This window comes from Cydia splendana, chromosome 16, assembly GCF_910591565.1.
Source record: "Cydia splendana chromosome 16, ilCydSple1.2, whole genome shotgun sequence".
NCBI lineage: Eukaryota > Metazoa > Arthropoda > Insecta > Lepidoptera > Tortricidae > Cydia > Cydia splendana.
The window spans coordinates 6,932,672-6,948,210 of NC_085975.1; the positions used below are offsets into that span (position 1 = coordinate 6,932,672).

General features: G+C 36.3%; 1 protein-coding gene across 2 annotated transcripts in view; it reads right to left on the reverse strand.

The window, feature by feature from the left end:
* LOC134798158 (DNA-directed RNA polymerases I, II, and III subunit RPABC1) overlaps positions 1–15,539 on the reverse strand; it is a 93,123-nt gene that overhangs the window by 76,060 nt on the left and 1,524 nt on the right. Inside the window, exons 4-6 of one of the 2 annotated variants that reach the window (XM_063770499.1) lie at positions 13,742–13,904; positions 13,155–13,233; positions 12,649–12,717 (exon numbers count right to left, since the gene is read on the reverse strand). In XM_063770499.1, the coding sequence (XP_063626569.1) occupies positions 12,652–12,717; positions 13,155–13,233; positions 13,742–13,904 (308 nt within the window). In that variant the 3' untranslated portion in view covers positions 12,649–12,651. Of the gene's footprint in view, positions 1–12,618; positions 12,718–13,154; positions 13,234–13,741; positions 13,905–15,539 lie in introns of those variants that run through there. The other variant, XM_063770498.1, reaches the window with a different exon arrangement.

Genomic DNA, 15,539 nt, shown 5'->3' on the forward strand with positions numbered 1-15,539 from the left:
TAAAATTAGATTTTCACGCGGTAGGTATATTAGGTTTGATTTATTAAAGACCTGTGTTAAATTGATTGTTCCATTCACATGCAGACATGCGTGGTAACAGTATACGTTTGTGAATATAAGAATATTGCAGTTTAATGTTGTCAATGTTCCTATTAATGTTTTTCGACAACGGCCATTTATATTAACTAATGGAGACATTAATGTTGGTGTATCGAATTGCCGTGTACAATAAATTTGCCCTAACAACAGCTTAGAAATAAAATTTTACTCATTTTAATAACAAACACTCTATTGATAGGTGTAAAATCGCATGAAAATCCGTTCAGCAGTTTTTGAGTTTATCGCGAACAAACATACAAACACACAAACAGACAGACGCGGTGGGGGGCTTTGTTTTATAAGGTGTAGTGATGATAATCAATTGTGTCAATCTTATTTACCAATATTCTAGCACCTATACTAGATACCGCTTCAAAATCGCAATTTTATCTAATACATTTATACGAGCAATTCTTGTTTATGTACTTATATATACCTATATATATATATATATATATATATATATATATATATATATATATATATATATAATATATATATAATATATATATATATATATATATATATATATATATATATATATCGAAATATATATTTCAGGGATCTCGGAAACGGCTCTATTTCGATGAAATTTACTATATGGGTGTTTTCGGGGGCGATAAATCGAGTGATTTTGATTTTTGAGTTTTTGTTTTTGTATATTGTATGTTTTCCGAGCAAAGATCGGTCTCCCAGATATTAGCATTTTAAACGCAAAGCCGCCGATATCACCGAGGGCGTACCCACGATTTATAATCAACGAATCCCGTTACCATAGGTACCTAATCAATGATGAGATATCACCTCTGCGCCCAAAACACGTAAGTATTTCCGAATTTGAATTTCTTATAAATCGAAACTTTTTAATAATTAATTACTATTTCGTTGCGATGCTCCAACCGGTCTGATTTAAATATTTATAGCAATATTAAACAGTATCACGAACTTTAAATAACTTTCTAACTCGAATTCCGTGACCGATCGCGGATGACCTGACAAACTCGTGTACCCTTATAAATTAGTTTCACATATGAGTTATAATTACATACACTCCTATAATTAGAACTACAGTATCATTCAATGAAAATATTGCTAGTCGATTACTTTTAAATTGATTATATTACGATTTTTGAAGTAACTTAGAGCAGCAATGTTTTTAAATTTTTATTGTCCTGTGTTGATTTATGTAACTTTTTACCAACTTGTTAAAATACGTCACACTAGACTCAAACCTGCTATTTTTATGATTCAATGTTATTATGATACGGTACCTATTAATATTTTAATTTTATAGCATACAATTAGCAAATATTGATAACGGGCCACTTACAACTTCTTTTTTCTTTAGCTGTCGAAGTAATTGCTCTCTGATTTCACATGAGGATAGGACATCTAGCCTACATGTAACAACTCACAACGTATTTGTCAATGTTGCTTTCTGTGTCAGAAAACAGACAAGGAAAGTGCAAAATTTATGGGGCGTTCATAACAGGTAAATTACAACTTTTAGCTTTTAGATCGTGAGGATAGGAACCGAAATAAACATTGTTCCTATGTGTGTGTGTGTTGTGAGAAGAAGTATTAAGCAAGACCGATCAGAATGGACAATACTGTCCATAGCTATACAGGTCAAACAAATTTATCAGTGACCGTAGGTAGAGCACTAGGTACGCAAACGCTTTTAGTATGCCCCATCTTCTTCTTCCTCGCTTTGTCCCGGCATTTTTGCCACAGCTCATGGGAGCCTGGGGTCCGCTTGACAACGAATCCCAAGAATTGGCATAGGTACTAGTTTTTACGAAAGCGACTGGCATCTGACCTTCCAACCCAGAGGGTAAACTAGGTGGTGCAATTCTACCATTTTTATTTCCTCATAAATTCAAAACTAAACCTATTTTTTTTACATATAATTTAATTTGTTCTTGCACAAGTAAGTATTATGACAGGACTTTTACCTATTACATAAGACTTAAGTTTACATTTAAACCCAAAAAAAGCAGTTTATGAAAAAAATATAAAAATATACCTAAATATTTACGATTTCATAGGCTCTTATCATTATTACGTACCGTTTAAAAATGCACGCTCAATAACCCGATAAAATTTGATCTTATTCTCCACAAGATCATAATAACCTGACACTTGACCGGTTTTTACATAATTACCCGTACACATTCGAGTTAATGATCCCGTTGCAACACATCTTAGCTACAGGATGAATTTTAAGCAGGCATGAAATGTAAATGTTTCCGGCTAATATTACGAATTAACTACGGATTCAGAAATATTTTCGGTCAGGGACCTTATACATAGGTAATTGAAAAATTAAATACCTAGCAATTAGTTAAAATGTAGGTAGGTATGTGTAGGTATTTTGTTTGTGGCTGCGCTTTAAGACTTTAAAGAGCGAGAGCATTCACAGAGGTATTTGAGAATCCGAGCTAGTTTGCCTAAATTTCGTACTAGATATCCGCATCGACACCTTCCACTTATTTAAATTGTACATTTCAAAATGTATCCTAACCAAGTTATTTTTTGTAATGTCCACTGAAAAGGCGCTAGTTTTCTCGAAAGTTTTTGAGCAATGTTATACTTACGCTAACGATTTAATAACGCTCTAAAAGCTCTCAGTTCAGATTTAACATTGTTTCTCCGATAGAATAAGTTTAGTGTCCAGCTTTAAAAACCATCCTGTATATAACAGATACAAACAACAAGAATTCCAAGTAAACTCAAGCACCAACAAAGTACCTATTGAAATTGAATATTATCATGTAGTAGCATCCGCTTTGTTTTTAGAGAATCTCATATGGTGAAAGTGTGTTGTGATCGTTGGCTAGTGTTTCAGATGATAGGTATTCAGCCATTTGCAAGGGAGTTGATTGCCTGTGAATATTGTGTATGCTAAGTGAGGTCGTACGTTGGCATGAGAACGCTTAGCCATAGAATAAATAATAGTACAGTAAAACCTGGATAATTGCAATCTCAAGGGACCGGCGATTTTTTGTCAATTAACCAGGTTTTTCATTTAAGCAGGTCGTGCCAATTAACGAGGTTCAAAAAATTGTTGTGTCAATTATAGAGGTTCTCATTAATAGAGGTTGCGTTCCGACAAATTTCTTTTATGGAGGTGCAAATAACCATTGTATGTAGATTTACAAGCTTACGTTCTGGGTTTCTGGTCTATATACTTATTATGTAACTTGCACTTTTACACTACCTACATTAATTACTACTTTATTTTCTTATTAAACAATTGTATGGGCTTAAAAAAATCCCTAGAATTGTAGAAGAAAGTTTTATTGGAATGTAAAAAGCATATTTTGTTTTTGATTTAATCAAAACTATTTCACCTACTACAGGCTGTGATAGATACCCAATATAGGTTGAATTCTGGATGAAGATTTAAAATAAAATGATCAAATCTATTAAAATATTGTTTAGTCTGCTCTCTACAACTACATTATTTCAATTACAGAGGTAATCAATAAGACTGGTTTCAATAATAGAGGTAATGAAAAGAGCTAAAATAACGGATTTTTTTAGCACAGTGTCAATTATAGAGGTCTCAGTTGCGATGTGGTCAATTACAGAGGCAAAATTACGAAAAGCACTAAAATCTAAATTGCAGTTATAGAGGTTCCAAAATTTCAATTACAGAGGCCTTTTGGTCTCAAGGGACCGGGACCGGACCTTTGGTTGCAATTATTGAGGTTTTCGATTTATCCAGGTGCCTATTAACCAGGTTTCACTGTATTACCGTACAGAAAGGACACTTCCTACAAAACCGAAATTTTCTTCTTTTCTTCCTATAAAAAGCGATTCAGGGACGAATCATCCTATCCCTTATTAATGTAAGGCACTATCGCTTTCGGCTATTTAGGGTTGTCAAAATTCAAATCATTATCTTATCTGTGGTCGTGCACACAAAAGGACGTCAAGTGGTGCTAAAACTTGCTCGGAGCAGTGATGAGCCGAACGGAGCCGAGCTTGGCCGAAGTCAGGAGTGTCTCCCCACTGGCTTAGCTATAGCTACCATTATTTAGTCTTAGAAAGAAGCAGTTTGCGGCTTAGAATATTTTATTGATTAGATTACTTACTATTTGCTTACTATCCTTCTATTAGTCCAATACATGAAATTAAAGACAACAATATTTTCGAGATGGCAAATATTTTTGGAATAATTCAGGATTAACTCACGGTCTCTGTTTAGAGAAACCATAAAGTGCAATTTGCATTTACGATCGCTTAGCTCAGGTAGGATATCGCAACGTAAGAAGAAGTAGGTAGGTACCCAATATTATGATTGTGTTTCATCGTTTTTCATTATCTAGTGTGTACAAATCATAACAAATGTTGAGGAATCATTTCTCGCTCTAAGATTTAACAATTTCAGATCCTAACCCTAACGTATTTCAATAAGTTTAACACCTAATTAAATACCTATCATTTTAATAACTACTTAATTTGATTAAAATGTTCAGCTTTTGCAAAGTATTTATTTCAAACTGCTCTTACAAGAACTGTTTGGGTACATATCTATAAGTGTTCGTTGTCTTTCGTGTGATATTGACAACACGCATCTCAGATTTCCTTACATTGTAGCCCTACATTAGAGCCACCTTACACCTGTGGCCTATTTTATAAAGCTACAAGTTACAATTTACAAGCGGAAGTCTCTTTCTAACCCTATGTGCTAGAACGAGACTTCCGCTTGTAAATTGTAACTTGTAGCTTTATAAAATAGGCCACTGATTATGCATTTCTCTTGTATTTGTGTAAAGCGACCATTATCATGCCTACACTAGGTACTTGCAATATCTTGCACAAATGAAGCAAGCATAAAATATAGGTTATATTAACATATAAATTAATGCGGACTATCTAGTTTTTTGAAGGAGCCACCGATTAAAAAAATATTCGCGTCTCCACTCTGATAGAAACGGTGATATTTCCTGTTTATAAAGAGCAAGGACGCCAATCTTACCCAGTTTTGCGCTTAAGTATTAAGAAACCTAGATAAGTAAAATCGAATGACGACTCCGGGGACCAGTGATGTTATTTACGTCGTAGGTATAAGAAATAATCATATAGGTACAACGGTACCTATACAAGTCAGTTGCTGCATAAAATGCTGTCCATGCAGCATACCCATCAATGTCCACCGCCTAAGAATACAACAGTGGTTAGACCTTATATTTATAACCGGTATTTCCAATTTGACCCCTGTTAGAACTATATGGTATAACTTCAAATAAAAAGACCCAAGCAGCGAGACTTTTATACTGTACCTACATATGACCTTCTCGCCTTGAACTATGAAAGCTACGATAAAATTGAATATTTAACGATACTTAAAACATAGTACTGAACTTAGTAAGTACCTACCTACTTGCTTCTAATGGGTTTAAGCATTCATTTTATAACGGAGCCCTAAAAAAGCATAAGCGTTCATAGATTCAAAGATATGTAATTACTTTACGCGGTGTTGGAGATAAACGAAAGTTTGTAAGTAAACTTGTAAGTTAACTGCTTTGATTGTGGTCGAGTAATCTTTTTTTTAATGAAATGTTATAGGAACTTTAGGTACCTACTGTAGGTATAGTAGGAACCATAGGTAATTAGGTACTTATCCCACGTGTGAGCTCTTCAATTTTATGGACGTCGCTGGATTTTATGGAAATGATAAAAACATGATACCGACTACATTTATTATGTTTATATTATTAAACTAGCCTCCTCCCGCGCGACTTTTTCAATTTATAAAATTTCAATCCTATTATCATGGTAGGTAGAATCCGTTTTCACGTTGTCACCACTACACACCACTCACTACTAACTCACCACATTATACTTTTGAATCTTCTTCGATGGTTTAGGCTTTGCTTTGTCTGTTTAATGCCTTTGTTCCCATATTTTTCGGTGTTCCTTTAAGTTTAATCACAAGTTGGTATCAAAAGGACGGAGGTAGGTAATTTTAAAGAACGCATCTATTTTTTCAGTAAGTTGACCTAGACTTAAGACAAACTTTATTTAAGTGCACCAATGCCTACCAAACTACAAAGGATACTTTGCGTTTTAAAAATTATAGATATAGATGGTCAAGCAAATCTCGTCAGTAGAAAAAGGCAGGAAATTTAAAAATGTAGGCGCGAAGGGAAGGGTTGGAAATTCGCGCCTTTTTCTACTGACAGGATTTGTTTGACAGCTGAATAGGTAGTAGAGTCTTGGTTGGTTGTAAACACAGCAATAAAATTTAAAGGATTATTAAAGGACATTAAACTCAAACCTAAAGGAAATAATGTTTAGGTATACTTACCAGGTTTAAAACCTCCTATTTAATTTGGACCATTTGGTCCAAGTTGGTGGTTTGGGGGCAGAACTGGGACACAAAACACAATTCAGTCAAGCGATTACGCAAATAAACTTTGAAAATAACAACAACTAAATTAAAAAGTGGAAAACTTTTTTTAACTTTGAATGTTCTAAATTTTCCCGCGCTTTTAACTTTCTCTAGAGTTAATTTTCAGCCAGTGTCAAAGTAGTTCGTTTTCGTTGCCGGTTATTGTTATTGCGATTGTGTTGTTTTACTTGTTTTCGCGACGTGCACCGAGCGAGATGCGCGCAAGACGTGTGAAATAGCGCGTCGCGTGCGTACGCACGGGTTTGCATGCTCAATGCTCATGCTTGAGAGTTTAATCTAAGATTTTTTGTATTTAATGAACAGTGAGACTGAAACATACCTCTGCAGAGAGAAAAAAACGTCAGTGTGGAATGTTTCATTCATGGTCACATTGAGATCGACGTTTTTGCCACTTGCTACGAAAATTAAATATTATATTACGCACCTAGAGTATAACTATATGTACCTTAACCTAGTCCCTAGAGATAATCAGGTGATCTTCTCGGCTTGAGCTCGTGGAGTGGAAAAGTATAGGTAAGTGGCACCTAATGGATTGAAGCAACACGCCAAAAGTATCTACCTACCACCGTACTTTTTCCTAATATAGAGATATATCTACAGTTCGTGTTTAAAAGTACCTATCTGCACAGTCTAATTGTTCTACATATATGAAGAATCTCTTTTTGTTGAGGTATTAGAGCAGCGGTCGGCAACAAGCGGCCCGCGGGCCGCTTGCGGCCTGCGAACCTCTCCCTTGCGGCCCGCGAGCCTCCCTGGCTACTTTGTATGTAATACTAGACGGGCCCGCAGCTCCGCTCGCGTAAATGAAATAAAGAGTTTGTCTTAAGTTTAGTTAAATACCGATATTATTATGTATTCAACACTACCAGGGTTTATAACTGTGATAGGGATTTCTTATTTGTAGCCGTTATTTCAGTTATTTGGATAACTTAATTCGCAAATTTCTCATTGCGAAAAGGCAAGATGGTATTTTTTCATCTACGTAGGTATTTATTTAAAACGTGTTTCAACAAAAAAATATAATTTATTTTTATAAGCCTAGTTGCAAAAACATTTATTAGATTAATTTCCGCCTTAAGACAAATATGGACGACCACCGCCCATAAATCGCCTTTTCATACAAACGTAGGTACTTACTACGGCTACGGTGACGCAACGACCCAAAGTGAGTCCTGGCCTCCGACACCAGATCACGCCATGTTTCTCGGTCTTGCAATAGCTCTCGCCAGTCGCCATGGCCGAGGTTGAGCAGGTCTTGAGCAACTACGTCGTTTCAGCGGTACCTAGGACGTCCACTCAGGCGTCTCCCATTTTGTTGTCCCAAGTACGCTCTCTTCACGGCACGGTCCTCTCCCATTATCTCTAAGTGTCCGAGCCAATGAAGCTGCCGCTTTGGTCTCTCAATATTTCGCCACTATATCGTAACACATCCTTATTTCTATGGCAACAAAGTTATATTACGATATTTGGCTGACTGCTGACTGTACATTTGCTTATTTTCATCAGGTCGCTCAAAAATATCTGAACATGCACTTACATGCCTACATTATAACTTACTATCCACTTTGTATTTCTGGCCCATCTCGGCAGCCCGTTCCCCGGCATGGCAATGTTTGCCGAAGCCGTGAAAGTCAATCTGTATAATATAACTCAAAAAGAAATAAACAACAAAATACAAATTATAAATCATATGATAATATTAATTTGATTGATGTCATATATGGCATAAGTCACTCGTATGGGCTATAGACTAAGGTTGAGGTTGACAGCACTTTTTATTTTACTTCGTGTAAAAAAACGCCGAAATAACTGTATACCAACATGACAAACATAATTTAGGTTACTTTAACTTACGAATAATTTGGTCTAGTCTGTAGCACGACCGAAACGAAAACAACCGAGAGTTGCCGAGAGATGGCCGATCGTCGTAAAATAAAGATTGTTATGAAAATTTCTTATGCTTATTACAAATTAAATACGCATCGAAAGCGATAGTTTTTATGCTCTAGATCTATTCTCATTATATTCTTCTATTAGATAATAGATTGGAACAGTTTTTTCTTATCATACGTGCGTCGTATTTGAGAAACGTGTCAAAAACTTTTTTAGAAATTTGTAAGGCGCCATCTCGCTTCTTCCCTCGTTTTTTATCCCGTTCTGGTTTTTCAATTTTATATATATGATGATGATTAACAAACGACAATGTCTGATAAGAATGATAAATACCTACTTTTGACGCGTAGTCTGATCCGCCGGCGCAAACTGCTCATTATATATTGTTTGAAAAGTTAATTGGTACCTAGGTATGCTAGGTTAGTCATCAGGATATCCTAATGAGCTAATATTAATTGTAGGTATTACATATGTAAAAGGCACGCGGTAATCGGTGCACGATACCAAAGTATTTAAATGGGCGTGGTAGGTGCAACCAAATTTCACTCCGTTTTCTTATGATACGACCTTGTTTAAATGAAGAACACTTCATACCGTGTAGTTTTAACTCTGAAACTAAAAAAATCCCACAGTAAATATAAAAAAGATATTAACGAGTAAGTAACCACATCTAACGCTTCTTTGTTTGATTTTGCGAAATCAAGTTCCATACTTACACGTTTTTAAAAGCTCCTAAATTTTATTAGTAGGAGATCCCACATACCTTCACCAATCTGATGAAACTATGAAAATATGAAAGAAAATATGTTCCAGAACATAAATAAATAGGGTTGCCTAAAGAATTATGGTCAAGGCTATTTTTAATAAATTTTTGTAAAAAAAATTTTGCGGCAAATTTCACCGATTTGTCTGACGAAGGAAATAAGTTTCAATGGAAAGTATACAACTTGTAACAACATAAATCAACTAGGTTGCCTATCTTTTTCCGGTCACTATTATGTGGTTGCCGTGTTTAAAGAGGTGATTTTATATCGATAATTGCACTCATCTGTCTGACGTTTGAATTATACATCAAAATGATGGTAATTTTATTGCAAATACAATGGTATAGGGTTGCCTGCGAAAATCCGGTCACAATTAAGGGTTGCCAGGCTTTTAATTAAAATAAGAAGGGAAGACTTTTAGCGATAACTCATAAACGGCTTAACTGATCAAGTTTGTTTTAATTTTATTTGATTAAGTTTTTAACCACTATTTTCATGATTTTTTCCATATTTTTTCGACAGATGATTCAAAAGTTAGAAGGAAAAACCTTTTTTTTTCTTTCTAAACGATTATTTCCGAAATGATTCACTTTATCAAGAAATGTTGTTTAAAGACCCCTATTTATTTTGAAAGGTTTATCCAACGACACCCCACACTTTAAGGTTGAAACGATAAAAAAATTGTCACACACATTTTGTTTCTTTCAAAGCGATTATTTCCGAAAATATTCTTTTTATCAAAAAAATTTCTTCTAAAACCCCTATTCATTTTGAAAGACCTTTCCAACAACATCCCACACCATAGGTTTGACACGAAAAAAAAATCCTCACGTACATTTTGTTTCTTTCGAGGCGATTATTTCCTAAAAAGACCTATCCAACGACATGTCACACTATAGGGTTGAAGCGAAAAAAATGGTCACATACATTTTTTTCTTTGATTTCGTTTGATACCTATGTTGTAAGATGTCATTTGATATGAGTTTTAAAATAAATAGGGTTTTTCAAAAAAACATTTTTTGATAAAGTGAATATTTTAGGAAATAATCGCCTCGAAAGAAACAAAATGTACGTGAGGATTTTTTTTTCGTGTCAACCCTATGGTGTGGGATATAGTTGGAAAGGTCTTTCAAAATGAATAGGGGTTTTAGGAGAACATTTTTTGATAAAAAGAATATTTTCGGAAATAATCGCTTTGAAAGAAACAAAATGTGTGTGACAATTTTATTATCGTTTCAAGCTTATAGTGTGGGATGTCGTTGGATAAGCCTTTCAAAATAAATAGGGGTCTCTAAACAACACTTCTTGATAAAGTGAATCATTTTGGAAATAATCGTATAGAAAGAAAGAAAAAAGGTTTTTCCTTCTAACTTTTGAACCATCTGTCCAAAAAATATAGAAAAAATCATGAAAATAGTGGTTAAAAACTTAATCAAATAAAATTAAAACAAACTTGATCAGTTAAGTCGTTTATGAGTTATCGCTAAAAGTCTTCCTTTCTTATTTTAATTAAAAGCCTGGCAACCCTTATTTGTGACCGGATTTTCTAAGGCAACCCTATACCATTGTATTTGCAATAAAATTACCATCATTTTGATGTATAATTCAAGCGTCAGACAGATGAGTGCAATTATCGATATAAAATCAACTCTTTAAACACGGCAACCACCTAATAGTGACCGGAAAAAGATAGGCAACCTAGTTGATTTATGTTGTACAAGTTGTATACTTTCCATTGAAACTTATTTCGTTCGTCAGACAAAACAGTGAAATTTTCCCAAAAAGATTTTTTTTTTCAAAAATTTATTAAAAATAGCCTTGACCATATTTCTTTAGGCAACCCTATTTATTTTTGTTCTGAGACATATTTTCTTTCATATTTTCATAGATTCATCCGTCAGACAGATTGGTGAAGGTCGACCATATATGTGGGATCTCCTACTATATAATAATGTGTTATGTTATGTCTGCAATTTCTGTAGTGTTGTACCTATTGGTAGTATTGGTAAACCTTAAATAAATAAAACATAATAAATTAAAAAGTCGAAAGAAAATAAACGACTGGGAAATAAAAAATATGGTTCATAAACAATAAACGGTGTAAAAATATTTTCCATAATGTAAATATCCAGGGAGGAAAATGGGGACTACGTTTATATGGAGAAACGGTCATCCACTATCCTCTTAAGCACTTGCACTAGTCTTGTTTGTCAGAATTGCTCGCATTTACGATAGCATTGCGTGCGCAAGTTACATATTGTTACGCGTAGCGCAAGGCATTCTTAAAAGTTACCCATTATAGGCTCATGGTCGCTTTAAACGATTATTATGTTACGGTTGTAACAATAACGGTCCGAACTAAGTCCGAAGAGTCGTGGAATGTATTGGGCCCCATTCATTCCACGACTCTTCTCTATCCGCACAGACTACATAGGTTACAAAGGTCAAAACTTCACGTTAGCCTGTCCCTGCGTACAATTTTTGTACATATTCCAAAATCTATTTTGAACTTTTGTGTAACGTGTAACGTAAGGCGTATCCCGATTAGTAATTTTTTTGACAAAATGATTAAATTGCCCGATCTAATCAGCAGGTGCGGACGCAAACGGCAATTTGGCTCGCTGATTCGATTGCCCGATCAAATCAGGAGGTGCGGACACGAAAATGCCAATTTTCGAAGCTAGTATCTACGGAATGCTAGGATCTGTACGTGCGTTTGTTTATGGTTCTAAAATTGGTGATTAAATTGTGTACTTGTGGACGCTAGATGAGATTGGCGCCAATTATTTTCCTGATCAAATCGACCGATCTGGATAATGGATCTTAAGGGTTCCAATTAAAAAAAAAACAATTGCTTCTGGGTCTCAGGAGGTTAGAGATCGGCTTCTTGCAGTGAAATTTTAAATCAACTCGCCGTCCATTTGTTTGATGAGCGTTTGAACGTTATGGCCTCTCCAAACGTCACTGATAGTCGCATGCGATTTGAAAAAAAAAAACCGTAATGTATCTTACGGATTTTTTTTTTATATTGGGGACATCTTACACAGATCAACCTAGCCCCAAACTAAGCAAAGCTTGTACTATGGGTGCTAGGCAACGATATACATACTTATATACATAGAATTATATAAGCATGTATAATTATATAAGTATTAGAATTTAATCGATCAATTAAATTAGTTACTCCTATAGCCAGAGGGCCTACCGCGTGTTGCCTCCCTGTCACAATTACGTACGGATTTACAAGTGCGACAGAGGCAACACGTCGAACGAGGTTCGCGGTAGACCCTCAGCAATTATCTCAAATCGCATGCCATTTGTTGCAAGGTCTGGGAACCCTTTTACTCTACATATCTATTCTAAATGAAATAGACCGAAGTCGATCGGTGCTATCGTTTCCCGATTCGGCTAAGGGTGTAAACATATGAAACACTGGAGATTTTAGAAACTTATATAATTACTTTTTTATATCTAACAAACTAATCTATAGGAAATGTATCTTCCCGCTGTTTCTGAAGATCGGATGATTTTCACTACCTGAAAAAAAGAAGTTACACAAATAAATAAACAGTCCAATTTTAGAAAAACATCTTGCCGTTACGACCAATAGCGCCATCTATGGATAATCATTGACACCTTCCCTAATAAAGTTTACCGTTCACCGATTACAAGTGAGCGCGGCGCCACTGTCTACGCCAAAGTTTAACATGCTTGGACGCGAGAACAAAATATTCACTTTACTTTTCTAGGCCTTTTGTAAGCTCAAAATTTTTAAGGAATATCTAAATTATCTTCAACTATGAAACTGTAAGGAAGGTTAAATTTTGCGTATGGTGAGAAGAGCCCACGATGCTAATATTTGTTGTATCTCATCTTTTCAAATAAGATTTATATTAGCTCCCTTGCGCCTATGACGTTTTTGTATAAGACATGGTACTTTTTGTATGTATTTTATTCAAAAGTATCTGACATACCTGTCCTCTCTTCAACCCGAAGTACCGTGCGACGGGGTCGCCAGCCTGTATTCTCATTAACATGTTCTCTTTCAATTTACTGAGAGAGTGGGTTAAGGAAATTAGAACCCTGAATCTGGAATAATCTTGGAGGTATAGTGTGACACAAAATTGTAGAAATTAAATAAAATGGAACTAAAACAATTCCATACTAAATTGTTGCCATGTTTATGCATTTTACGTCAAAAATGTGACAGTTACTTAGAAAATGGCGCCCTCATTTAATTTCTACTATTTTATGTCGTACTGTAGTTATTAATATAGTACAAAATATTAGCGCTACAAATTTGACGGCTGAGGCAGATAAATATAAATAAATAAATATATTATTGGACATAAATTGACATGATAGATGGCGCACTGCACAGGCCAGTGAGCACCATAGACATCTGTTGTCAAAACATACAATATTTTGCACTACTGTGAATGTAAGCATTGTAGTTTGTAGTATTTGATTTGAATGTCTATGGCAGACAACAGCCTTACATTAGACAACAGACTTTTTTGTCTGTGATGTTTTAAAATTTGTTTTACTTAGTAAAGGATACTATCTCGCCAACAACTCCTGCTTCTCATCCGGGGTGAGCACAATATGCTCCGGGACCAGCTCATGCTCAGTGATATTGATGAGCAGCTCCGACTCTAGGAACTGCTCGAGAATGTACTTGGGAGCCATGTCCACTAGCGACTGCTTGGCTGACGGGGTCATTCCTGGAAAATGTTAACAGTTAGTATAATAATCTCTAATGCCAAATTCCATCTTAGTATGTGGCTTGAAAGAGATTGCTTTTAAGTTATAAGGCCGCCAGTTGTCTACTGCTGTTTTCAAAATTATTGTTTCGTTCTCCATATTGTTTTCTCTCACAAAGTTGTCATTGGTAATGCAAGTAAAAGTTAATTTACCCAGAAAATTATACGAAACTAGGTGACTAGTTATCTGCCCCGTCTCCATATCGCGCGGCAAACTATCGAACATTCGCTCGCGCGGCAGCCGCGCGCACTGGATACCGGGCCGCCGCGCGAGCCAACTCGACCATTGGCGCGCTCGAACGTGCCGCACGACGAACCATTCATTGTCGGTTTTTCGACGCGCGGCAAAGGAATGTTCGCGCGCAGTTGGGACGGATGTGTATATATTTCAGTTGGCTCGCGCCATTGACGTATAAAATCTCAGGGCTGGCCTTACGGGCAATAAGAATGGGGCCAGTACAGCGGTGTGACACCGCTACAACGCGATTGGTTGATGAGTTCGCATCACGCACGCGATTGGTTGATGAGTTCGCATCACGCGCGCGATTGGTCGCAACTAGCTGCGTTAGGCTGCGCGATTGGCTCGAATTGGTGAGTCACACCGCTGAACTAGTACCATTTTTAGTGCCCGTAAGGCCAGTCCATAGATATAATACGTCAATGGCTCGCGCGGCCGATACATGGATAATGAAAAGTGTCGTACTTTAATTAAATTATACGGCACTAAACAGTTTCTATGGAACAGTAAATGTAGTGATTATCGCAACAGATCATTTTTAGGGTTCCGTACCCAAAGGGTAAAACGGGACCCTATTACTAAGACTTCGCTGTCCCTCCGTCCGTCCGTCCGTCCGTCCGTCCGTCTGTCACCAGGCTGTATCTCACGAACCGTGATAGCTAGACAGTTGAAATTTTCACAGATGATGTATTTCTGTTGCCGCTATAACAACAAATACTAAAAACAGAATAAAATAAAGATTTAAATGGGGCTCCCATACAACAAACGTGATTTTTGACCAAAGTTAAGCAACGTCGGGAGTGGTCAGTATTTGGATGGGTGACCGTTCTTTTTTGTTTTTTTTTTGTTTTTTTTTTTTTGCATTATGGCACGGAACCCTTCGTGCGCGAGTCCGACTCGCACTTGCTTGGTTTTTTTCTATTTGGCTATACTTCGCCCCGAATAATTTATTTTTGTGATATAATGTGGTCGACGTCGGATCGCCTGCAGCGCTATAGTTCAAGATGGTGCCAAAATTGTGTCGCGAGCCAAAATACAGGTTTGCCGCGGTCGAACAATGCTCGCGCGGCCGCCGCGCGATATCGAGACGCGGCTTTACAATATGCAAGTGGGACATTAAACACAAATATAGGGGAAATTAAACTGTATACTATTGCGGCTGTATAAGTCTACTGTGTACCTATAACAGTGGTACGCAAACTTTCTTTATGGGGGGCCAGAAAGTTTAAGAAATTTCAGAGAAGGGCCAGAATTGCAGCAATAATGCATTTTTATTATTTCACAGGCCATAAAAAATTATGTCACAGGACCTTTGGCCGGCCAAATAAAAAACTGAGCTGGCCCACAGGCCGTAGGCA